This window comes from Cetorhinus maximus, chromosome 3 (assembly GCF_964194155.1).
Source record: "Cetorhinus maximus chromosome 3, sCetMax3.hap1.1, whole genome shotgun sequence".
Classification (NCBI taxonomy): Eukaryota; Metazoa; Chordata; class Chondrichthyes; order Lamniformes; family Cetorhinidae; genus Cetorhinus; species Cetorhinus maximus.
This window is the reverse complement of record NC_135881.1, coordinates 57580052-57604881: the sequence shown is the minus strand read 5'-3', so window position 1 is coordinate 57604881 and position 24830 is coordinate 57580052. Positions and strand designations below refer to the sequence as shown.

The 24830-nt window shown below is 41.4% G+C and overlaps 1 protein-coding gene across 1 annotated transcript in view; it reads left to right on the top strand.

Moving 5' to 3' along the window:
* The window catches only part of pter (phosphotriesterase related), a 44522-nt gene that overhangs the window by 14989 nt on the left and 4703 nt on the right, over positions 1-24830 (top strand). Inside the window, exon 3 of the mRNA XM_078538412.1 lies at positions 3350-3615. Within this exon, the coding sequence (XP_078394538.1) occupies positions 3350-3615 (266 nt within the window). The remainder of the gene's footprint in view (positions 1-3349; positions 3616-24830) is intronic.

Sequence of the window (24830 nt, the reverse complement as noted above, 5' to 3'; positions counted from 1 at the left end):
CAGTACTTTCCAGGGTCCTACCATTCATATTGTAATCTCTTGCCTTGTTAGCCCTCCCCAAGTGCATTACCTCACACTTTTTTCCAGGTTGAATTCCATTTGCCACTGCTCTGCCCACCTGACCAGTCCATTGATATCCTCCTGCAGTTTACAGCTATCCTCCTCACTATTTACCACCCTATCAATTTTTGTGTAATCTGTGAGCTTCTTGATCATACCCACTACATTTAAGTCCAAATCATTTATGTACATCACAAACAGCAAGGGCCCAGCACCAAGCCCTGTGGAACGCCACTGGAAACAGACCCAGTCACAGAAACATCCCTGCACCATCACCCTCTGCTTCCTGCCTCTCAGCCAGTTTTGGATCCAACATACCACTTTGCCTTGGATCCGGTGGGATCTTAATTTCTTGACCAGTCTGCCATGAGGGACCTTATCAAAAGCCCTGCTAAAGTCCATGTAGACCACATCAAATGCATTACTCTCATCAACACTCCTGGCTACCTCCTCAAAAAATTCAATCAAATTTGTCAAACATGACCTTCCCTTAACAAATACATTCTGACTATCCCTGATTAATCCATGTCTCTCCAGGTGCAGATATATTCTGTCCCTCAGAATTCTTTCTAGTAACTTCCCCACCATCAAGGTTAGACTGACTGGTCTGTCCCTTCCTCCCTTTTTTAATAATGGGACAATGTTAGCAGTCCTCCAGTCCTCTGGCACCTCACCTGTGGCCAAGGAGAACTTGAAAATTACTGTCAGGGCCCCTGATATCTCTTCCCTTGCCTCCCTCAACTGCCTGGGATACATCTCATCCAGCCTGCAGATTTACCCACTTTCAAGGCTGCTAAACCCGCTAGTGCGTCCTCTCTCTCTATGTTAATTTCTTCTACTATTTCACAGTCCTCCACCCTGATGTCTATATCTGTGTTGTCCTTTCCCATTGTGAAGACAGATGCAAAGTATTCATTGAGGACTGTACCCATATCTTCTGGGTACACACACACATTACCTCAATGGTCCCTAATTGGCCCTACTCTTTCCCTAGTTATTTTCTTGCTTTTTATATATTTTAAAAAACCCCTTTGGGTTTTCCTTTATTCTACCCACCAATGCTTTCTCATGCACTCTCTTAGCTTTCCTAAGTTCCTTTTTAAGTTCCCCTCTGCACTTTTTATACTCCTTTGAGGACTCTGCCGTATTGAGCCCTCAGTATCTGCCATTAGCTTCTCTTTTTTTTGCTTAATCCTAACCTTTATGTCCCTTGACATTCAGGGTTCTCCGGACTTGGTCCCCCACTTTGTTTTTACGGGAACATATTTGCCCTGTACTCTCACTATTTCCTCCTTGAATGACTCCCACTGCTCTGACACAGTTTTATCTACAGGCATCTGCTCCCAGTCCACTTGGGCCGAATTGTATCTCACCTCAGCAAAATTAGCCTTTCCCCAGTTTAGAACTTTTATTCCCGGTCCAACTTTATTCTTTTCCATAACTATCCTAAATCTAACTGAGTTATGGTCACTATCTCCAAAATGCTCCCCTACCGATACGCCTTCCACCTGCCCAAGCTCATTTCCGAATATTAGGTCCAAAACAGCCCCCTCCCTTGTTGGGCTTTCTACATACTGGCTAAAAAAGTTCTCCTGGATGCAACTTAAGAATTTTGCTCCCTCTCTACCTTGCACACTAAAACTATCCCAGTTAATATTTGGGTAGTTAAAGTCCCCTATTATTACTGCCTTATTATTCTTATATTTCTCTGAAATTTGATACATATTTGATCCTCTATCTCTCCCTGACTGTTTGGGGGTCTATAGTACACACCCAACAGTGTGGTTACCCCTTTTGTGATTTTTTAATTTCTACCCATATGGCCTCATTTGATGATCCTTCCAAGATATCATCCCTCCCTCCTCACTGCTGTAATTGATTCCTTGATCAATATTGGGATCCCCCTCCTCTTCTACACCGCCCCCCCATCTCATCTGAATACCCTATAACCAGGATTGTTGAGCTGCCAATCCAGCCCTCCTTCTAGCCAAGTCTCGGTCATAGCTATGATATCATACTCCTATGTGCCTATCTGCACCCTCAGCTCGTCTGTCTTATTCCTCAGGCTCCTTGCATTACAATATATTCCATTTAGCCTTGTTAAACTCATTTCTTTCCTATCTAGCCTGTGTTTCCTCTGCCTTCCAGACTCACTTACTAGTGTTTTAACTTCTAATTCCATCTCAGCTTCTCTCCCCTCTGAACTATTTTTCAGGATCCCATCCTGCTTTTTGATTTTTAGCTTGGAGCCAAGTAGCAAACAATGATTGAGTCAAGTTGTGCTAAGTTTGTGTGGATATTCAGGAAGGTGAAAGGATCAGGTCAACGTGTGGCAATTCTGATGGAAATTAAATAGGATATCTTCATTCTTTTTAATGTGGATTGCACGAAATTCTGGTTTATTAGATAGGCAGTCCAACAGCATAGCAAAATTTGAAGTATCAAGGATAAAATAGCAAAGTAACAATAACATACACATAAAACCTGGCCACAGACTTCTAGATTATATCAGTGAGGGACAATATCAGAGAAGCTATTGCAGGTGGCATGCTGGCTACATCATGCAAGTAAAAATGTGTATTTTATTGCAACTTTAAAATCCTTGGGATTTACCAAAGCTTTATAACCAATGGGTTATATTTGGCAGCTAATCACCTGTTTTCTCGGCAAACACATGCAAGAAGAATGTTGTACAAGCAGCAATAAGACGAAATGCAGGACCAGATCCATGTGGGTGCAGGAGATGAACCAAGGATGAGAGACAGTGGAGGAGGGTGTTGTGGTTGATCATGTTGAAGACAACAAAAATATCAAGGAGGATGGAGAAGAATAACACCTCCCAATTGTGCAGAGTGTTGATGGTGACTTTGAATATGAGGATATCAATGCTGTGGACGGGATGCAATAAGGATGTTTCTGGTGCAGAGGAAGACACTGAAACTGAAGAAAGGTCAGAGATGAGGGTGAAACCAGAGGATGATGCTGAGGGATTGGGGTGGACATGAAGACGTGAAATGATCAGAGAAATGATGAAGTGGTTGGAGTGTCAAGTGTTAGAAATCTTAGCAGTGGTGGGGGAAAGGGGAACACAAAGGTTGAGGAAGTGGAAATGGATGAGGCTGATCAACAACATGGGAGCATAATGAGGAGAGCAGTTGGGGGAATTTGGGTGTATGTTGAAATCAGTGAGCAACCTATCAGAGTTATCTTTGTCATGAGCACTATTTTTAACAGCAAAAGTTATTGTGGAACTCTGGTTTAATTACACCATTAGGTTTGCTTTGTTTAGTTAACAGATATTATGGTGAACGAAATTCTGCATGGAGCTGATGGAACTGACATCAAATGTGGAGTGATCGGAGAAATTGGCTGCTCTTGGCCAGTGATGGAGAGTGAACGAAAAGTTCTTCAAGCTACAGCTGAGGCACAATCACAGCTTGGCTGCCCTGTCATCATTCACCCAGGCAGAAATAGTGACTCACCTTTCCAGATCATCCGAATACTACAAGAGGCTGGGGCTGATATCTCTAAAACAGTCATGTCCCATCTAGATCGGTAAGTGGAGAATGTTGAAGGAGAGCATTGCTTATGTCCAAGATTCCTTAAATAACTGCTTTAATGGAAAAAATAAGTTTTGACTTGCCTGAAGTTATCCAAGCAAATTAGGCAACTAACTACTATAAAATGGTAATCCAGAAATCAGTATTTTAGGAAAGTGAGATGAAAACAGCAGAAGAATGTTTGTTTATTTGTGAAGCTGATACAATGCAATAGAAATAGTCGCCCAACCTCGGACGGCCCGCTTCTACCTCCTACCCAAAATCCACAAACAGAACTGTCCTGGCAGACCGATCGTGTCAGCCTGTTCCTGCCCCACGGAACTCATTTCTCGTTATCTTGACTCCCTTCTCTCTCCCCTTGTCCAGTCCCTTCCCACCTACATCCGTGATTCCTCTGACACCTTACGTCACATCAACAATTTCCAGTTCCCTGGCCCCAACCGCTTCCTCTTCACCATGGATGTCCAATCCCTCTACACCTCCATCCCCCACCAGGATGGTCTGAGGGCCCTTAGCTTCTTCCTTGAACAGAGGCCCCAACAATCCCCATCCACCACTACTCTCCTCCGTCTGGCTGAACTTGTTCTCACACTGAACAATTTCTCCTTTAACTCCTCTCACTTCCTCCAAATAAAAGGTGTGGCTATGGGTACCCGCATGGGCCCCAGCTATGCCTGTCTCTTTATGGGGTATGTGGAACATTCCTTGTTCCAGTCCTACTCCGGCCCCCTCCCACAACTCTTTCTCCGGTACATCGATGATTACTTCGGTGCTGCTTCATGCTCTCGTCGGGACCTGGAAAAATTTATTAATTTTGCTTCCAATCTCCACCCCTCCATCATCTTCACATGGTCCATCTCTGACACTTCTCTTCCCTTCCTTGACCTCTCTGTCTCAATTTCTGATGATAGACTGTCCACCAATATCCATTACAAGCCTATCGACTCCCACAGCTACCTCGACTACAGCTCCTCACACCCCGCTTCCTGTAAAGACTCCATCCCATTCTCTCAGTTCCTTCGCCTCCGTCGCATCTGTTCTGATGACGCTACCTTCAAAAACAGCTCCTCTGACATGTCCTCCTTCTTCCTTAACCGAGGTTTTCCATCCACGGTCGTTGACAGGGCCCTCAACCGTGTCCGGCCCATATCCCGCGCATCCTCCCTCACGCCTTCTCCTCCTTCCCAGAAACATGATAGGGTCCCCCTTGTCCTCACTTATCACCCCACCAGCCTCCGCATTCAAAGGATCATCCTCCGCCATTTCCGCCAACTCCAGCATGATGCCACCACCAAACACATCTTCCCTTCACCCCCCTTGATGGCATTCCGTAGGGATCGTTCCCTCCGGGACACCCTGGTCCACTCCTCCATCACCCCCTACTCCTCAACCCACACTTATGGCACCTCCCCATGCCCACGCAGAAGATGCAACACCTGCCCCTTCACTTCCTCTCTCCTCACCGTCCAAGGGCCCAAACACTCCTTTCAAGTGAAGCAGCATTTCACTTGCATTTCCCCTAACTTAGTCTACTGCATTCGTTGCTCCCAATGCGGTCTCCTCTACATTGGAGAGACCAAACGCAAACTGGGCGACCGTTTTGCGGAACACCTGCGGTCTGTCCGCAAGAAAGACCCAAACCTCCCTGTCGCTTGCCATTTTAACACTCCACCCTGTTCTCTTGCCCACATGTCTGTCCTTGGCTTGCTGCATTGTTCCAGTGAAGCCCAACGCAAACTTGAGGAACAGCACCTCATCTTCCGACTAGGCACTTTACAGCCTTCTGGGCTGAATATTGAATTCAACAACTTTAGATCTTAAACTCCCCCTCCCCCCATCCCCACCCCGTTTCTTTTCCCCCCCCACCCGCCTTTTTTTTAAATAATTTATATAGATTCTTCTTTCCCCACCTATTTCCATTATTTTTAAATCTAAAACTAAAACCTTTAGTCTTTCCACCCCACCCCCACTAGAGCTGTACTTTGAATATCCTGTTTTCCATTCTTAATTAGCACTTTTCTCAGACAAAGACCACCACCTTCAACACCTCTTTGACCCTTTTGTCTCTGACATCTTTTGATTATCTGCTCACACCACACCCTCAATGTGTCTCTTCCCCCCCACCCACCTTAAACCAATTTATATTTCTCCCTTGTTGAAACTATGCTTCAGTTCTGCCGAAGAGCCATGAGGGCTCGAAACGTTGACTGATTTCTTCTCCGCCGATGCTGCCAGACTTGCTGAGTTTTTCCAGGTAATTCTGTTTTTATTTTGTAATAGAAATATATTTACTGCTTCAGTTTCTGTATGTCCTTTTTGGACAGGTGTAGCAAAGAAAATACATGAAATATTTTAGGCTTATTATGTGACAAGTTTTACCAAAGTTTTATAACCAATGGGTTATGTTTGGCAGCTAATAACTATTTTCTTGGCAAACACGCATTAACAAGTTTAGATTTATGCTGTGATTATAAGATGATGTTTACTATTGAACTTAGTTCACATGTCAGAAGGTGCACTACGCTTCACAGACTTTCCAGAAGCAACATTTCTATAGGTGCAATTAACACGTTCCATTGGAGGTAGAAACATTAACATGAAGAGTTTTCTTTGAAATTTGTGTACCTAGTCTATCATCTTTAATCTATTACTATCAGGTGAATACACAACGCAAATTGTATTAATTGTTGTGGTATATTCAGTTTGCTCCTCCTGCTTATAGAATAGACAAATCAACATAGGATTACATAGGATGTACAGCACAGAAACAGGCCATTCAACCCAACCAGTCCATGCGGGTCTTTTTGTTCCACTTGAGCCTCCTCCCATCTTTTTACATCTAAATCTATCATCATAGCCCTCTATTCCCTTATCCCTCATAAGCTTTCCCTTAAGTCTAAACTATTCACTTCAACTACTCCCTCTGGTAGCGAGTTCTATATTCTTATCACTCTTTGGGTAAAGAAGTTTCTTCTGAATTTCCTACTTGATCTCTAGGGAATTATCTTTAATTCTTAGCTTCTAGTTATGCTGTTCCCAACCAGTGAAATCCACTCTATCAAACCCATTTGTAATTTTAAAGATCTCTATTAGATCACCCCTTAGACTTCATTTTTCAAGAGAAAAGAGATACAGCCTGCAAGCTTTCTTGATATGTATATCCATGCATTTCTACTTTCATTTTCCTGATATGTATAGCCATGTATTTCTGGTATCAACTTGTAAAATAAGATGACCTGAATTTGGTTAGTGCATAGTAAATGCAAATTTGGTCTAATCCACAGATCACTTGAATGAATAGTTTATTCTAGTAAGGAAACATCTATTACTGCTCTGAAAGTTAAATTATTTACCCTGTAGCTTTGGCATTGTCATTGTTTCCACTCAAAAATATTGCTTATACTTTTGTGTTTTTTATTCTGTGAAGATGAATGTTATTATTTTAAAATATTTTTGGGAATATGGTGGTACCCTGTGAAGAAGGCTGTGAGTGTGTGTGTGTGTGTCTGTCCATGGGTAATTAAACTGGGGGAAGGTTAGTAAAGACAGACTATCTGTGGGAGCAGAGAGATGAAAGGTAAAGGGGCTAGATGCATGCATTTGTAATGAGAAGCTATGGTGAAGTTGAGTGTACGAGTAAAGATGTTGGGTTTGAAATTTGCATTATAAAATAATTAGTAACTTGACTTTTCAGCTGTTAAATTTCAAAGGGAGTTTAGAAGTGACAAGGGACTTTTACAACTTACAAAGGTTTCATTGGTAAACAAGGCAATGTTATTAAATTTTATTTTGCTCAAAAGTGGAGGCAATGGAAAGACATGAAAGATTTTTATATCTTGGAAAGATTGAGTTCAAACAGGTGCTTAGAACAGTGGAGTCTAAAATCAAAGGTGAAAAGGATATTTAAGGAAAGATGTGTGGGGGAGATGTCCTGAGACCAGCTCTGGGCTGAGAAAAGTTGTGAATTTGAAGCAACCATCCGGTTTCAAGCCAGATAAGCCTTTATTTTTAGAAAGCAGTGTGTTTCTGAACTTCTTCAGTTCCACAACTGAAGGAAAGAGAGTGAGAAGTTGTGTGGTATACTTTATTAAAGTAGCAGCAAGTGTTGCCTTGGGTAATATTACCGGATTTTTATGGTTAAAAATCTATAAGGGAGCTGTTGCCAAGTCGTTTACTTGTGTGCTTTGACCAAATGGGTTGTTCTTGGGGTGGGGGGTGGGGGGGGGGTGTTTTGTAAGACTGTTTAACTGTATAATTTTAATCTTTTGTGCCTATGTTTTTTCTTCTCCTTGTTAAATCTTCTAATTTTAAAATCCTTAAAGTGTTACTGGGATTCCATGCTTCTGGGAATAGTAGTTTTCCCCTTGTTTTCAAAATACAAAAAAAAGTTATGATCATTAAGACAAGTTTCCCTCTGGGATTTGGCTTGCTCAGCATACAACATCAGCTGCGGTCATAACAATTCTCAAAAAACACTCAGCGGGAAAGCAATGTGTAACTTACCAGAAGATCTCAAATATGACTCCTAGCCTGTTCTGAGATGGTTGATTTTATGCTTAGGTCATTGCAATTAATTTTAGCACTCTGGACTAAGGAGGGGAGACTTGGCCATCATCCAGCATTCCCAATCCTGATTTCCATTAGTAACCCTTGATATCAGAGAGAACATCCCAGAGCTGATGAAAAAGGAATCCAATGAATCATAATTTATGCCCAGGTAACAATTTCAGAAGAAAGACATGAGTTATTTGATAGAAGAACACATGATGGTAACTTGTTCAGAAATGCACAGTGTGAAATAATAACAATTTGAATTTATATAGCCCCTTTAATTTAGAAAATGGCCTAAGTATATATCATAAAGAATGTAGAAAATGTATGAAGACTAAGGGAACAGATGCTTTTTATCTTTATAAAAATACTCTTTATCTTGGTGTCTATTTTGTATCTAATGATCAGTGATACTATGGGAATCAGGAGGGATAATTGCATGGGAGGGTTTCTAGGGACCAAGAATTAAGAGGAACTTGGAGAGGGCAGTGGATGAAGTGGAAGGGCAGCTAAGAAGCGATGAGGGAGATCGAAGGTAAGGTGGATTTGAGGTTGGAGCAAATAAGGAAAGTAAAGCCAAGGGATAACTGTACAGAAGAGTTAAGGAAACCCATGAACTTTTCATATTTGGTATTGCAGGTGAGGGACAAGGGAAAAGTTCTTGAGGAGTAGTTCATCATGAAGAAAATAAATCTTGGTTTCTTCTTGCTCTGGGAGTAAGAGAGACTGAAGAAATGGTGTAAGACAGCAGTATTTTCAAAGGTGCATATTTTGAAAATGATTGGAGAGATAGGATCAGAGATCAGATAACAAATGATCCACTGTGATAAAGATCAACCTGATGTAAGTTATGGTTGTAAAACAGAATCAACCAGTGCAGGGATGTTCTTTGCCAAGAGCATCAAGATTAGAATGGAGGAGAAAACTGCGACAGTCAGCAGTTTTTCTTTTAGGAAAGCTAGCAGCTGAACAAACACAGCAGATGGTTGGAAAATATGATTCAAAGAATTTTCAAGCGGCAACATGACAAAAAAGGAACAGCAACTTGAGAAACAGAAAGGCAGCATCAGTACTTCTCTTCAATAAAGTTGCATTAAGCAGCTCTAGGTATGAATTTAGAGGTTATAAAATGATTGAATGATTGGGATTCTTCTAGACTGATCAAGGTACTAGGTGCAATAGGTTGAATTTCTATGAGAAGCAGTAGAATGGTAGGAATGATTTAGTCAAGATCCAGTGTGAGATCTGGTAGGAGTGGAAAGCCTTCCATATGAGTTGCAACAGAGGAGGTAGTGGCATAGTAGTATTGTCACTGGGCTGGTAATCCAGGGACCCAGGGTAATGCTCTGGGACCTGGGTTCAAATCCTACCACGTCGGGCCGTGAAATTTGAATTCAATAAAAATCTGGAATTAAAAGTATGATAATGGCCATGAAGCCATTACCAATTTTTGTAAAAACCCATTTGGTTCACTAATGTCCTTTAGGGAAGGAAACCTGCCATACTTGCCTGGTAGGTCTACATGTGACTCCAGATCCATAGCAATGTGGTTGACTCTTAAATGCGCCCTGAACAAGGGCAATAAGGATGGGCAATAAATGTTGGCCTAGCCAGCAACACCCACATCTCATGTACAATTTCTTCTAAAAGAAAACAGTTGCTATAAGAATGTCCAAACAAAAGCAGTAGTTTACTGGGGTAAAGCAACAAAAATTCTGATGCCTTCCTTATTGCTTGACTAATGGGGGAGATAATTTTCCAAATTTTCCTGGTACCAGCACATCCCCAAAATACCTCAAAAAAGTCTTGGTTAAGAGAAGCAATAGAATGGTAGGAATGAGAAACTATGCAGAATTAGTCTGTAGTTTTAATAGCCTCCTAAGTGTATTTTTTCCTGCTGAACAATCCCTCAATAATTGTTGGAATGTTGTCTGTTTACCTTAAACAGAATACCAATTGCAGTTTTACAGTTTCCAGAACAAAAGTATAATGTGTCTCTGAAACACAACTGCAATTGATCTGTATCCATCTTTGTCCAGCTATAAGCTTGTCTCTATTTCAGGTGCGTGTGTACTCTGGGATAATAAATTACAAAATACCCTGTTGGTCGCTGCAAAGGAGTTGTTTTCATCCAGCTCAGTAATGTCCTCAAGGTTATGATCATCATAAAGGGCAGTGACTTGGCTGATGAGAGAAGGGAATGCATTGGTACAAGGCAATTGTAGCTTGTGAACAGTTGCAATCTAGAGCGTCTACAGTGTGCTGCCATACAATGGAACGCCCTGTCTCCTAATATCTGATACCCTACATAGGGGCATACAGTTGAAGTATATGCTGGACTTTTGGTAACACCAAGTCCTGGAGGGTAACATTGTATTTTGTGGTGGAAAGTATTTGCCTGCATAATACTACTAATAATATAAAAAACAGTTTCTAATCCAGAATTAGCCAGATGATATTTATGCATATTGTACATTTATGCATATTGTACATTTTGGCTGGTTATAGTTATGAAACAATTGGGTGCTTTTGCATTCTGCTAATCATGGTGATGCTAACTCAGAACCTTACTGTATGCTGATCTGGGATCCAGATGTTCATAGTTTCTTCAAGTCATCCAAGAGCATTTCTACACTGGTTCCATTCCCCTGTAACCTGTGGAGCATTCTGTAATGCATAGTTTCTAGCCAATTCTGGGCCTCACACTTGAAGGATGTCAAGGCCTTCGAGAAGATGCTGAAAAGATTTACAATAATGATGCAAGGGGTAAGGAACTTCACTTACATGGAGAGATTGGAGAAGGTGAAGTTGTTTTCCTTAGAGCAGAGATGATTGAAAGGAGAATTTGATAGAGCTGTTCAAAATCAAGAATGGTGTTGATAGAGTAAATAAGAAGAAATTTCTTCCAGTGGATGAAGGGTTGATAAGCAGAGGACACAGATTTAAGGTGATTGGTAAAGGTAACATGTTGTGACCTGGAATGTATGACCTGAAAAGGTAGTGGAAGCAGAGTTAATAATAGTGTTCAAAAGAGAATTGGATAAACACTTGAAAGGATATAAAAAATTACAGGGCTATGGGAAAGGGCTAAATTGTTTAAAGTGCTTTCCCAAAGTACAGGCTCAACATATTGAATGGCCTCCTGTGTAGTATTGTTCAATGGTTCTATGACTAATGGTTCTTCTTTCTGCTTCTCTTATGTTACATTGGGCCACCAATGCTGTTTGACCATCTTCGTATCAACCATTATTTTTGAATTTGGTGGGTGATTTTACAGCCAGATGTCCTTCCTGCCATTAACAAGTCCTGGAGTGGGACTTGAACGAGGGGCCTTCAGAGACACGAGAGCTACCCACCGAGCCATTCTAGCTCCCTAATGGCTCTGTGATTAATATATAACAAAAAGTGCAGTGGTATCTACACTGACCCCTGGACACTGCTGCACACATCTCTCCAGTCTGAAAACAACTGATCATCACTATTCTCTGCTTTCTGCCCCTTAGTCAATTTTGTATCAACATTGCCTCTTTAAGCTCATAGGTTTCAATTTGTGGTACCTTATCAAAAGTCTTTTCAATGTTCATAAATACAGCAACCATACTACCTTCATCCACCCACTCTGTTACTTCATCAAAGATCTCTATCAAGTTAATCAAACACTTCTATTTGCCTTTAGCAAATTTGCGCTGGCTTTCATTTATTAACCATATTTGTCCAAGGCCCAATGAATTTTACCCCTGATTAATGTCTCTAAAAGTTTCCCCACACTGAAGCTAGGCTGACAGACCTGTAAATGCAGAGTTTAGCCCTCTCTGTCCTATTTTGAACAGCCGTGGAATTTTTCATTCCACTGGTACCATTCCCATCTCAGACAACGCCTTCTAAACCAACGACCACTACCATCTAGAAGGACAAGGGTAGCAGATGCATGGGAACACCACCACTTGCAAGTTCCCCTCCAAGTCACACACTATCCTGACTGTGAAATATATCGCTGTTCCTTCACTGTCGCTGGGTCAAAATCCTGGAACTCCCCCTCTAACAGCACAGCGGGTGTACCTACATCACATGGACTGCAGCGGTTCAAGAAGGCAGCTCACCACCACCTTCTCAAGGACAATTAAGGATGGGCAATAAATGCTGACCTAGCCAGCAAAGCCCACATCCCATGAATAAATATTTAAAAAATTATCTAAGAAGGATTGGAAGATTGTGGTCAGAGCCTCCACAATTTTCAACCTTGCATCCCTCCGCAATCTGGAATGCATCCCATCCAGACAGGGTGACTTTTCTACAGTGAGTACTGCCAACCTTTTAAGTACCTCCTCTTTACCTATTTTTATCTTATCCAATTTCTCTACCACATCCTTCTGTACTGTGATATTGGCAGCCCCCCCGCCTTCTTTATTGAAGATAGATGCAAAGTACTCATTTAGTACCTCAGTCTCTACAACTAGATCTTTTTTTTGGTCCATAATCAACCATCCCCTTTCTTTGACTACCCTTTTACTATTTATATATTTATAAAAGACGTTTGCTTTCTCTTTTATGCTACTTGCTAATCTTTTCTCATTGTCCCTCATTTCATTTTTCAGTTTTCTGCTGTATATTTGCATTCAGCTTGATTCTCTACTGAATTATGAATCTGCTATTTATCATGAGCTTCCTTTTTCTGTTTCATTTTAATCTCTATTATCTTCAGCCATCCAAGGAGCTCTAGCCCTTCCTCCCTCCTTGTGGGCCTGTGTCAATTTGTACATGAACTATCTCATCTTTGAAGGCCTTCCATTGCTCATTTGCTGCTCTACCTGCCAATCTTTGACTCCAATCTACCTGGACCGGATCCCCTTTAAACTCACTGAAGTCAGATTAATGTTTTCATGTTTGATTTTCCCTTGTACTTTTCCATAACTACTCTAAACCTAATGATATTGTGATCTGTTTCCCAAATGCTGTCCCAAATAAACTGAACTTGTCCCACCACCAGAACTAGATCCAAAACTGCTTTCTTCCTTGTTGTGCTGGGAACATATTAATCAAGAAAGTTCTCTTGTATAAATTTTAGAAATTCCTTCCCGCCTGTGTCTTTAACACCTTTGTTTTATCAGTTTTTATGAGGATAATTGTAATCCTGCTTATCACTGCATTATTCTATCTGAAAATTACCTGCAAATTTGCTCCTCCGTCTGGCTCCCACTATTCGGTGGCCTATAGTGTGTCCCCAGCGGTCTCTTATTGTTCCTTAATTCTAACTCAATAGATTCTGTCTTTGAACTCACCCTCAAGTAGACCATCCCTATCTGGTGCTGCAAAGATATATTTGATCACTACTCTCTTTTTGTTCCTTTCTTATCGTTCCTAAATATGTGTTGGCAGGAATAGATGCCTTTTCCTCTCCTTGGTTGAGCCAGATCTCTCTAATTTCCACTATATCATAATCTCATCTGGCTACTTATGCCTGCAGTTCCCATGTTTGCCACGCTCTGAGCATTCAAGCACATGTACTCTAAACCCATTGTGGTCTGCCACACGTCCCCCAACCCCCGCCCCCCCTCCCCCCTCATATTTCTGAACTATTCTTTGTTTTAATGCTGTTATCCCTCCTGGCCCTCTGAGTATCTTGCATCTCCTCTCCAATACCTCATGTTGGTGGACCCTAAGTCCCTGGGCCCACCACCACACCACCTCCGCCCCGCCCGGCCCCGACCCACAGTCAAACTAGTGTTAGAATCATATCTCTCAACTGAATAGTTATTTTGCAAAATGGAAGGACATGGGATAATCTGTACATTTGGAAGCTGACTTGGGTTTTTTTTAAAAAGGTCATAAATTCACCTTGCAACTATCAACAAGCAGGCCTCTTCCAAGAAATCACCTGACTTTATGGTACTTGAGGAAGATCTGGTTATCTATTTGAACAGCAATCACTTTAATTGATGGGGGCAAAAGTTGGTAACTTGCTAGAAATCACATAGGAGAGAGAAAAAAACTTAAGTTGGGAACCTGCTGGTTTTAAAGGCAGTCTTGTTGGGAAACAAGCTTAAGAAGGAAGACTGCGCTAGCTGGCTCCCTCTCTCTACCTTGCCTAAAGTTGTGTGTGGCTATCAACCTGTAGCCAGAGAACCCTCATCTGAGTGTAACTAGTCTGCATTTGGACCTGCAAAACTGAGACCAGTCGGTGAGAACTTCCAGACATCACCGGGACCAGCAGCTGTCTTCACACGAGAGCACTCCAGGTTGAGACCCTGTGGACTTTATCCTTTATTCTATAACGCCCATCCTCCAAAGCCCATCTCTGCAGAGAAACTCTATCTGTTTGTGCTTTGTTCGTCTGTGTGTGTGTGTCTGTGTGTTTGCAGGGGGGATTCTTTAGGAAGAGATAGATACTTATACTTCACGATTACAATTGTGTGATAACCAGTACTTGCAACTTGTTAAAAAGAAGTTTCATTTTATAATAAACAGTCGTTCTGAGTTTATTGAAAGAAGCCTGGTTGGAGGCTTTTTTATTCTGGGCACCAGCAGGGGAAAGAGACGGTTGGCAATTTTGGTGAGAAAATTAAACTTTTAGATGAATGCCTGCGGAGTATTGGGGCTAGGTCATACATGCAAACCTCCCATCCCGGTCATAACATTAGCTTAAACGCTTCCCCACAGCACTAGTTAAACTCCATGTGAGGATATTGGTCCCAGCCCTCTTGCGATGCACCCCACCTCCCTTTATCTCATATCTGGTCCCAATGCACCAAGAATATGATGTCTTCCCTCCTGCACCATTTCTCCAGCCATGTGTTAACCTATTTTATCTCACTGCTCCTAAACTCACTGGTACATGGCAGTGTGAGTAATCCAAAATGACTACTTTGGAGGTCCTGCTTTATAGCTCCCCTCCCCAGCTCCTGAAGTTCTGCCTGTAGGACCTCAAACCTATTCTTATTTACGCCATTGGTTACAACGTGGACCATGGTTTCTGGCTGTTCCCTTTGCCCCCACAAAATGTCCTGCACCCATTCAGTGATAGTCTTTACCCTGGCATTAACACGCCATCAGGTCGGCGGTTTCAAAAATGCCTGTGTCATTCATCAAATCCCCAATGACCACAAGCACCTCTATCCTTTGCTGTACCCCCTGCCCCCACCCCATGTAGTCGTTTGCCCAACGAAGTTCTGCACATGCTCTTGGCAGCATGAAGTTCCAGTACCCTCACCGGTATTTAGCACTGAGAGTGCCACACTCCTGAAGGACTCCTGCATTTCCCTGTTTCTTTATACCCTTTTGTATGATCACCCATATGATGAATTCTCTGGAGCTGCAAGGTGACCACCTGCTGGAACATGCACTGCAGGAATTTATCAGCCTCCAATATGTCCTGCAGTAATACCTGTTGCTCCTCAAGCTCAGAAATCCCAAGCTTGAGTTTGACCAACCGGAGGTACCTCTGCTTACTCAGCCTGACATTGCCATGTGGCACAGAAATTAGAGGCAATAGGTCTCGGCTGTCACAAGATTTTGTTTAAATGTATTATTTAGTTATTTATGTATCTAGATTTTTATTTAATGCAATTCATATCCCTTTAATGTTAGTATCCTCTTCATTAATTTTTAATTTTATCTGTTTAGATCTAATTAATTACTGTGATTATTTGTATATTTACTTATTTACTGTTGCTACTTGGTTTAAATTATAGTTCGTAGCACTTCCTTCCCCTTCTGCACCGAATTCCCACTCTCCCCAAATTCCTGTCATCACTCTGCTTAGAAAGCAACTCCATTGAACTGATTCACGCAACTCTCACTCAGCTTAATTGTCTATAAAGCGCTTTGGAATATGCTCAGGTTGAGTTTAGGGCAGGAGACGCCTATTCAAAAGTGACAGGTCTCCTCTCAACAAGAATGGGACCACCCAAAAGGAAATAAATGGTAAAAACTGGGAAATAAAAATACTGGTCTGAACTGGTCTTGTATACTTTAAAAAGGAATACCAATAAAAACTGGGAGATAAGAGTACTGGTCCGAATTGTTTTCTCCTCCTGGGCAATGGTCTTGTGAGGAGGTTCACTTGTGTACTTGACAAGGGTTTAAACCAAATTAGCAAAGGGTTGGCACTGGCATATAGAAGTAGAAAAGAGGAATGAAGTATATAAAGGATTGAGAGTGTTGGATAGTATTAACATATTAGATAGGAGCACATTAAGAAGGATTATGAGGAATAAAATGACAAGCTTAGAATGGATATACGTAAATGCACAAAACGTGGTGATAATGTCGGTGAGCTACAAGCACTAGAGATTTCTATAGACCTTGAACAAACTCAGCATATTCCAAAGCGCTTTACAGACAATTAAATTGCTCTAGAGAGCTGGCATAGACTCGATGGGCTGAATTACCTTCTCCTGTGCCATAATGGCCCTGATTCTAAATATGAGTCTTGGGGCTGAATTTTTAATCAAGGTTTCGAAACTGGACATGGTCCAAGCCAACCTGGGCTGCCCAAGTTGCAGACTGGAAATCCTAGTTGGTGCAAGAATAGGTCCTTAATGGGCCCATAATTAAATTTAATTAAATTAGCAACCTGCTGCTTGCCGACTGGCAATTGATCCGACCCTGAACCAGACTCTTTCAAAATGGGCTGGGATTGTGGTAGCAAACTTGTGCAGAAGCGGGGAATGCCAAATTGCAGGCTTGCTCGCTTCAGATCCAGACCCCAACCTGTTTTAAAAATCCAGTCCTTGGCCCTTCTATGTTAGGATTTACCTGCTTTAATATCTAAATTGAAATTTCCTGCATGGTGGAGCATTGATGTTAGCAATTCTCCCAGGTGGAAAATCACCAGCTAAGTACAAGTTGATTGCCTCATATCCAATGGGACAGAATTCTACAATATCTGGATTCAAATGTCTGTCCTGTTTCTGCATATGTGTGCACACGTGTAGGTGTACACATATTGGAGTTGTCTATAGATTTTTATATATTTGCTTATTTACTTTTGCGTAGCTGTTCTTCCCTAGTCACAGTGGTAATATGTAAGCATGCTGAAAAAGAATATAAATAAATATTTTCATGTTCATATTGGAACATTCATTGCTAAATAGAATGCTAACCTTCTGACCTGGGGAAGGTAATTCCCATTTATGTCATTCCAGAACTAGTGTTAATTGAGATTATTGAATCTCAATAATGCTTAAGATTAAAGTGCTTAAAGTGAAAAAAATAAAGGTTGAGTTCCACTAAAAATGAAATGTCACAGTTGCTGAAGTAAGTAATAACATCCCCATGCAGAAAATTGCAATTTAAATGTTAAATTAGATAAATCCTAACATAGAAAAAACAAGACTCACATTTTATATAGTGCCTTTCTCAGCCTGAGGCTGTCCCAAAGTACTTTCAATCCACTTAAATAACTTTGAAATGTAGTCACTGTTGTAATGTAGGAAACATAAACACATTATTTATATTAACATTACATTCAGAATCGGATGAGAGTTAAGTGAATCTGCTAAATGGAGTGACTTGCTGAGATATTGGGTAATGAAGTACACTTCCTTGATAGTTACCTATATATCATTAATTTCACAATTATGTTAAGCTAGTATTCTGTTAAAACATACACAAATATACATTTTTTTTATATTCAGTGAGGACCAAGTAGCATTTTGCGATGTTCTTTCATACCCAGCACACAGAAAAGCTCTCCTTCTGTGCTGCAACCCTTCTGTGATTCTATCTTATAATTTAAGGCATATCCTTGAGGCTGTAGAGAGGTTACTTAAGCCACAACAGACCTGGGAATGCCTGATACTGATACTAGATATAAAAGTGCGCAAGCATTCTTAAGATATTAAAATCTGCAACTAACTGCTTTTAATGCTTTTCTGTGTTTTTTACAATTTTTATGAAGTTTGGTATTGCAAAACTATCCCTTAGATCCATATATCACCACTGTTGCGAATCTCCAGAATTTGCTGGCAAATTTAGAGCTTTGCACCAGCAGCATTTTACCACCTCATTTTTTAAAAACATGTTGGACTTTCACATTAATTGCCCCTTAAACACATCACAGAAAGTTAGATAAATAGTGTAAATACCCTTTTAGCAATGTTATCATTGTTAATGCAATGCCAATTGATCTTTCTGGCTCAGAAAGGGAAGAATTTAAAGTGTTCAATCTCACCCCTGCATGTAATTTCTTCTAAGAGATTTTTGCATTTCTAATTTTTAATTTATATATTTGTATCTTCCTGTTCCTTTCTGCCTCTCTTTTTCTCTCTCTTAATCCAATTGTTTTTTCCCTCGCTTTATCTTACGTTCTGTACCCAAATTGACACCAATTCACTTTTCTCCATTATTCCTCTCTTTTATCCTCAATCTTTAAATCTCATTGGTTAAGGAGATAGAATGTTGGTCACACCGTTCACTAAGATCCTATTGCTCTTGCCATTCTGTTTATCAACTTGGACTTCCAGCAAGTGACAGAACAAAAATATTTGTTCTGAAGGTTACGAGATAAAACCTAGCTGTGTATGTTGCAAGCTATAGCCCATTCTGTTTATAGATGACATTGCTGAAGGGAGGAATGTTGGCCAGGACACTGAAAGAACCCTTTCATCTTTGATTAGTGCATAGAGTTTTGATGATATGTGCACCAACAGAGCAATCAAACAGAACCCCATTGCAGGGCAGAACATTCAACAATATAGTATTCCTTCATTTTTCTCTGGAGTGTCAGCCTTGTTGATGAGTTGAAGTCCTGGTTTGGTGCTTGTAAATTCATAACCTTTTGACTTAGAGCAGAGAGTAGTGCTTCATAATAAACAGAAAAAATCCTATGTATTTAAAATGTCTAACTGAAGCTTCAAGTTAGTTTTGTAACTGAAAATTAAGTTACCACAGACAAGACAGGACAAAGAGGGATTGAATTCATGAGTAGTCCCATGCATTAATCATAGATTCAGTTTCTGAGGTCTACTTGATTCCCAATACTTTTGTTACCTGACTGAGCTGTATCAACTCTCTTTTATCTTTGTCTTTTCACTGCATAACTGAAATCTTGATAGAACATCCATCACTTTTTACTTCATTTCAGCTTTCTAAAATAAATATTCACAGGATATATAAATAAATACTGTGGCTACAAGAGTAGGTCAGAGGCTGGGAATTCTGCAGCAAGTAACTCGCGTCCTGATTCCCCAAAGCCTGTCCGCCAACCACAAGCCACAAGTCAGGAGTGCAATGGGATAGTCTCCACTTGTCTGGATGAGTGCAGCTCCAACAATGCAGAAGAAGCTCAACAACATCCAGGACAAAGCAGCCCACTTGATTGGCAACCCATTCACCACAATAAACATTCACTTATTCCACCACTGGCACACAGTGTGTGCCATCTACAAGATACACAGCAGCACTTTCCAAATCCGTGACCTCTACCACCTAGAAGAACAAGAGCAGCAGGCACACAGGAACATCTCCATCCGCAAATTTCCCTCCAATTCATGCACCATCCTGACTTGGAACTACAGTAAGTCCTCACTTGAAGGTGTGGTTGTGTCCCTGAAAATCACTAAGTGAAATGACTAAGTACAACATTGGTTCCCATAGGAATCAATGTTCAAATGGCAGTTAGGTTTTGTAAGACCTTCCTTATCAGGAAAAGATAAATATTAAAACATTATACCCTCTAAGCTGAAATATTTTACATTGCTAAATTCCTACACTAAATGAAATAACTTTGAAATAAAATAAATTTAAAAATATAAAGGAAAACGTATCTTTCTACTTACAGTACCTCCTGCTTTCCGAACCTACTGCCCCCTGGTCCTCCTGTACCTCCTGGTTGCTGCAGACCCTTGCCCTCCCCCGCCTCAAAGTTGTGGTCTCTCCCCTCTCCGCACTCTGAACTGCGGCCTCTCCTCTCCCCTCGTCCCTCAAAGTTGTGGCCCCTTCCCGTCCCTGACCTTAGTGTTGTTGCCTTTCCCCCCTCCGGCATCCTGACTCATCCTCTTCTCCGTTTCCCTCTCCTTGACCTGCGTTCCCATTCAAGATCCAGGTTTGATCTGAAGCCGAAGCTCTGATGTTGTGGAAGTGTGAGTCCAGATGATGCAGAAGTGCCGAACTGGGGCTGCTACAGTCCATGTTTTTTTTCAAAACGCTCTTGCCTCACTGCTCTTCTCCCAAGCCCTTGCTGGCAAGTGCATTTCAAAAAAAACATAGGTTGTAGCAGCCCCAGATTGGTTCTTCTGTACTATCAGGACTCGCACTTCCACAACGTCTGAGCTCTGGTTTTGGATCAGATCCGGATCTTCAACCAGATTGCAGATTCAGGAGAGAGAAACGGTGAGAGGGTGAGTCAGGGAATGGGAGGTTTGGCCAGTGGGTGGTCAGAAAGGGTGGAGAGGCTACAACTCGAGTAGCAGGGAGGGGAGAGACCGCAACCGGAGGTCGGGGAGGGGAGAGGCCACAACCGGAGGTTGAGGAGGGGTGAGGCAGCAACTCGGGGAGCAGGGAGGGGAGAGGCTGCAACTCGGAGGTCGGGGGGGTGGTTGTGGAAGGCGTAACTCGGAGGTCGTAGGAGGGGAGAGGCCTCAACACGGAGATCGGTGAGGGGAGAGGCCACCACATGGAGGATGGGGCACGGAGGAGCGGCCACTTCAGAATGGCAGCAATCGGGTCTCACAGGCAAATGCATTAAAATGATTCCTGCAATGCTCAACGAAATTACAGGCCCCATTAACTGACTGATGTTAAAGTGAAACAACATTAAATGGGGCTGTGTTAAACGAGGACATACTTTATATCAGCGTTCCTTCACTGTCACTGGGTCAAAATCCTGGAATTCCCTTCACCAGATGGACTGCAGTGGTTCAAGAATATCACCACTCCTTTGCTGTGTTGAAGCTCCTTCCCTAATGGCACTGTGGGTATACCTACACCACAAAGACTGCAGTGTGCCACCACCTTCTCAAAGGCAACTCAGAATGGGCAATAAATACTGGCTTTGCCAGTGATGCCCAATCCTAAGAATGTTATGGCACAGCCGATGGTAAATGCTGAGGTGCTCAAATCCCAAAGAGAAACTTGAAACAACTGCTACAACTGTTTTTCAATTTGAATAAATTTCGAAATATGTGCCTTGAATTCAGTAGTAATAAGACCACTGAGCCATATAGGTTTCTTACAAAGCTAAATTAAACCTTTATTAATAGAAGAAATAACTTTGAGCACACAAATAGATCTATGAATTACTATTACGATAACTTATCACCTAATTAATCTAACTCCCAGTTACACTTTCGTTAAGACAACAGTAAGACACAAAGGGAAAAATGTTCCCCCATTGGGAGGGAAGTGCGGGAGCAGGCGTGGGCGGGCGTGCCTCCCATTGGCGCCCCCGATTTGGGGCGCGCCACCATTTTATGAGGCCCACCCAGCGTGATGTCCACCAGGAAGCACTATGCGCTCCCTGTGCAGGCGGTGGGGGGGGGGGATTCCCTCGGTGGGGAATGCGCTCTTTCGCGCATGTGCTCAAAAGAGCGCACAGACTCCCTGAGGCTAAGTGCTGCTTCAGGGAGATGAGCTCCGATTTAAAACTTTCATTAAACGTGTTTAAAAATTTTCCCTGCCATGTCCCCTCATGTGACACTGTCACATGAGTTGGGACAGGTCCATAAGTTTTATTGAAACCTTTCTTAAAGATTTAAATACCCTCATGAAACTTCATCCCGCCCTTGGATGAGGTTTCATGCTTTTTCCGAAGCCCGCCAGGGCTACCGGCCTGCCCGCCAACCTTAAGATTGGACAGGCAGGTCCATTAACGACCTTAATTACTTTTTCAATGGCCTCAATAGGCTGTTGACAGGTCGGTAGGCACACAGCTGACTCGGCTGTGCCCCGCTAACCTGAAAATGGAAATGACCCGGGGTAATGTCGGGAGTTCCACCCGATGTCTTCCTGCGTCATTTTACGTGTTGGCGAGTGGGCCCCGCCCCCGCCCACCAACTGGAAGATCCTGTCCATAGATTTTAAAAGGCCCAGGCAAAGAAACACAATACCCTGAACAATCCAATTCAAAGTGAGTTTTCTTAACTTCAGTTCTATGTAGGCTGCAGCTTGAGGCTTAGATGCTGAATGGTTTCACACTTGTTAGATCTTAGAATTCCTACTCTTACACACAGCTTTCACTCCTTTATACATATTTTCCCCTTTTAATGCAAATTCCCATTGTTTCACTATGTCTTTGGACTTTACCTCTCTGATAATAAAAATCTCTCATAGTACCAATTTTACCAGTAACCTTTGGGAAAAATAAACACACTGTTTCTTACTTCTCTTGGCTAGGTGACATTGTTCCCCCCTCCTTTGGAAACAGCCTTGTCTGGTTCATTTAAAAATGCAAATATTCCCTTTATCCCTATGTTTATCTACTTAACATTTCAAACCTAGCTTATCTTCTAATACATCAAAGCCTTCAGACCAGCTGCCTTTAATTCAATTAAGTGACACACACACACACACACACACAGACCCCACTATTACTCTACAATAAATTCTGCTAACATTGAGAATTATTATATCTTCCTGATGAGAACAATGATAGTAGTTAGCATACGCAACTACTTTCACCTATTTTTTAACATTACCCTGTTGGTTTTGTTCCATTAAATAAAGTAATTTACTTTCCAGCTTTGCTAAAGCATTTATATGTACAATCTTAACCCATTTTTCCATTTCTGATGCTAAAGGACCTGCTGTGCATTTCCAGAATTTTCTGTTTTATTTCAGATTTCCAATGGCTGCACTTTCATTTTAGCCTCTCCTTTCACCTTTTTTTTTTGAAGAAGTGTCTCAGTGCTGCTGTAGGGTGATTTAGTTTCTTTTTTACTTCCCTATTAAGCTCTACCTTTCCCTAGACTAAAGACAAGTGACCTATACCTTTACTAAATCATCAGTATGAAGTGCAAGAAAGATAGGACTCAAAGGATCTCCTGACAGCTTGCTATTTTAATCTATCTGCTCTCTGCATCTTCCAACTGCATCCACCACCCACCCAGCACTGCCCCCTCTCCCTCCAAGTGTTTAAGAACCTTGTACCATGATATCCACAGTACTTCACCTTACTTATCTGTGACACACTTCCAGTGTGTTGTGCTATCATAAAAATCATATCCATTTCTGACCTGTTCAAAATAATGCATTAATTCAATTTAAATTGGTAATAAGTTAATGTTGGGTAATAATGGCCTCACCCTATTGAAAAAGATTGAACAAATGTATTATTTAAAATGCTGTTTTTGAAAAAAATATCTTGCTATTGGTTATTAACACTAGATAAATGTTGTATGACAATTCAAATAGCCTGTGTAAAGGATAATGGGACAGTTTGCTCTTTGACTTAAGTTTATTAATTTGATGCTAAAGAGGGTGAAGATGTCACACAGTAATTAACCTTGGTTTCTGGGCATGGAAAGATCAAAAAAAATTATTCTAGGCTTCTAAATGGCAAGTTAAAGCTCTCCTGACTGCTGCTGTCCTAATCTTATCAACTCTAGTGTACCATTGCATTGGTCGATCATTACCTGCACTTCAACCTTTCAAGGAATGAGGCTTAGGCCACACCACTAATATCTGGTGGGGTAGAAGGAATGGATGAATAAGTGAAGCTACTATTGTCCTGGTCTTCCAGACACCATTTTGGAGAAGACTGATAGCCCTGCCAGTATTGTAATGCAATAAGGTATTCTGCATTGATTTTTAGCTTCTCCGCAGCACAGCAAAGGCTATTTCATCTGAATGTGGAGAGCTATTTTGTCCTGCAGTTGAGCAGCAGCACTGAGGTGTGCGATGCAAAATTTCTACATGAATGTTCTAAATTGGTCATGCTTCACACTGAATTGATCAGAACATTTACCATTTGGGGTTGTATTCTTGTTTAAAATGAACACACTTTAGTAAAAAGTAATTTAGCTTTATTAGGGGAATAAATAATTTAAAATATTAAAACTGGCAAGCAGATAGGAGGGGTGAATTTGAGAATTGTTTACATTTTTATTTAATGTTGTTCATGTATTTGCATTCTTGAATTGACATGGCAATAATAACAGCACTTCTGACACCTGAGAATCTTTATTCTGTCTGTCAATAAACTTAAAACACACAACTAGTCTAGGAAGTATGTGTTACCAGCTTGTATCATTTCATAAAGGACTTGGGCAACCCATTTTTTGTAATGTATGAGCTGCTTCATACAGCTGCTTCCACTGCTCCACCCAGTTTGCATTGAGTTTCTGACCCCAGGTCATTTATTTAAATGAGAAACAGTAGCAGTACAATACCAAGCTCTGAGACACCTCTTCCTCCCTTCCACTTCCCTCCACTACCATCAGGTAACTCCTCTAATCAGTAGCTATTAATTTCTACCCCTCAATTAGTGCCTTATCCATTCCCAGGATTTACCCTGAATTTACCGAATGAGCTGGGCACAGTGTGAGTGGACATAAGGATTGCAGATGAAATTTAATGCAGACAGACAAAGGACTACACATCAGATGGGAAAATAAGCGTCACACTTAGAGAATGAATGGCGTTGAAATTGCAAGAGGTGAAGAGGACAAGGACCTGCAAGTCATAGTTGTATCACCGCTCATAGCCTAAAAGTGCACAGCAGCA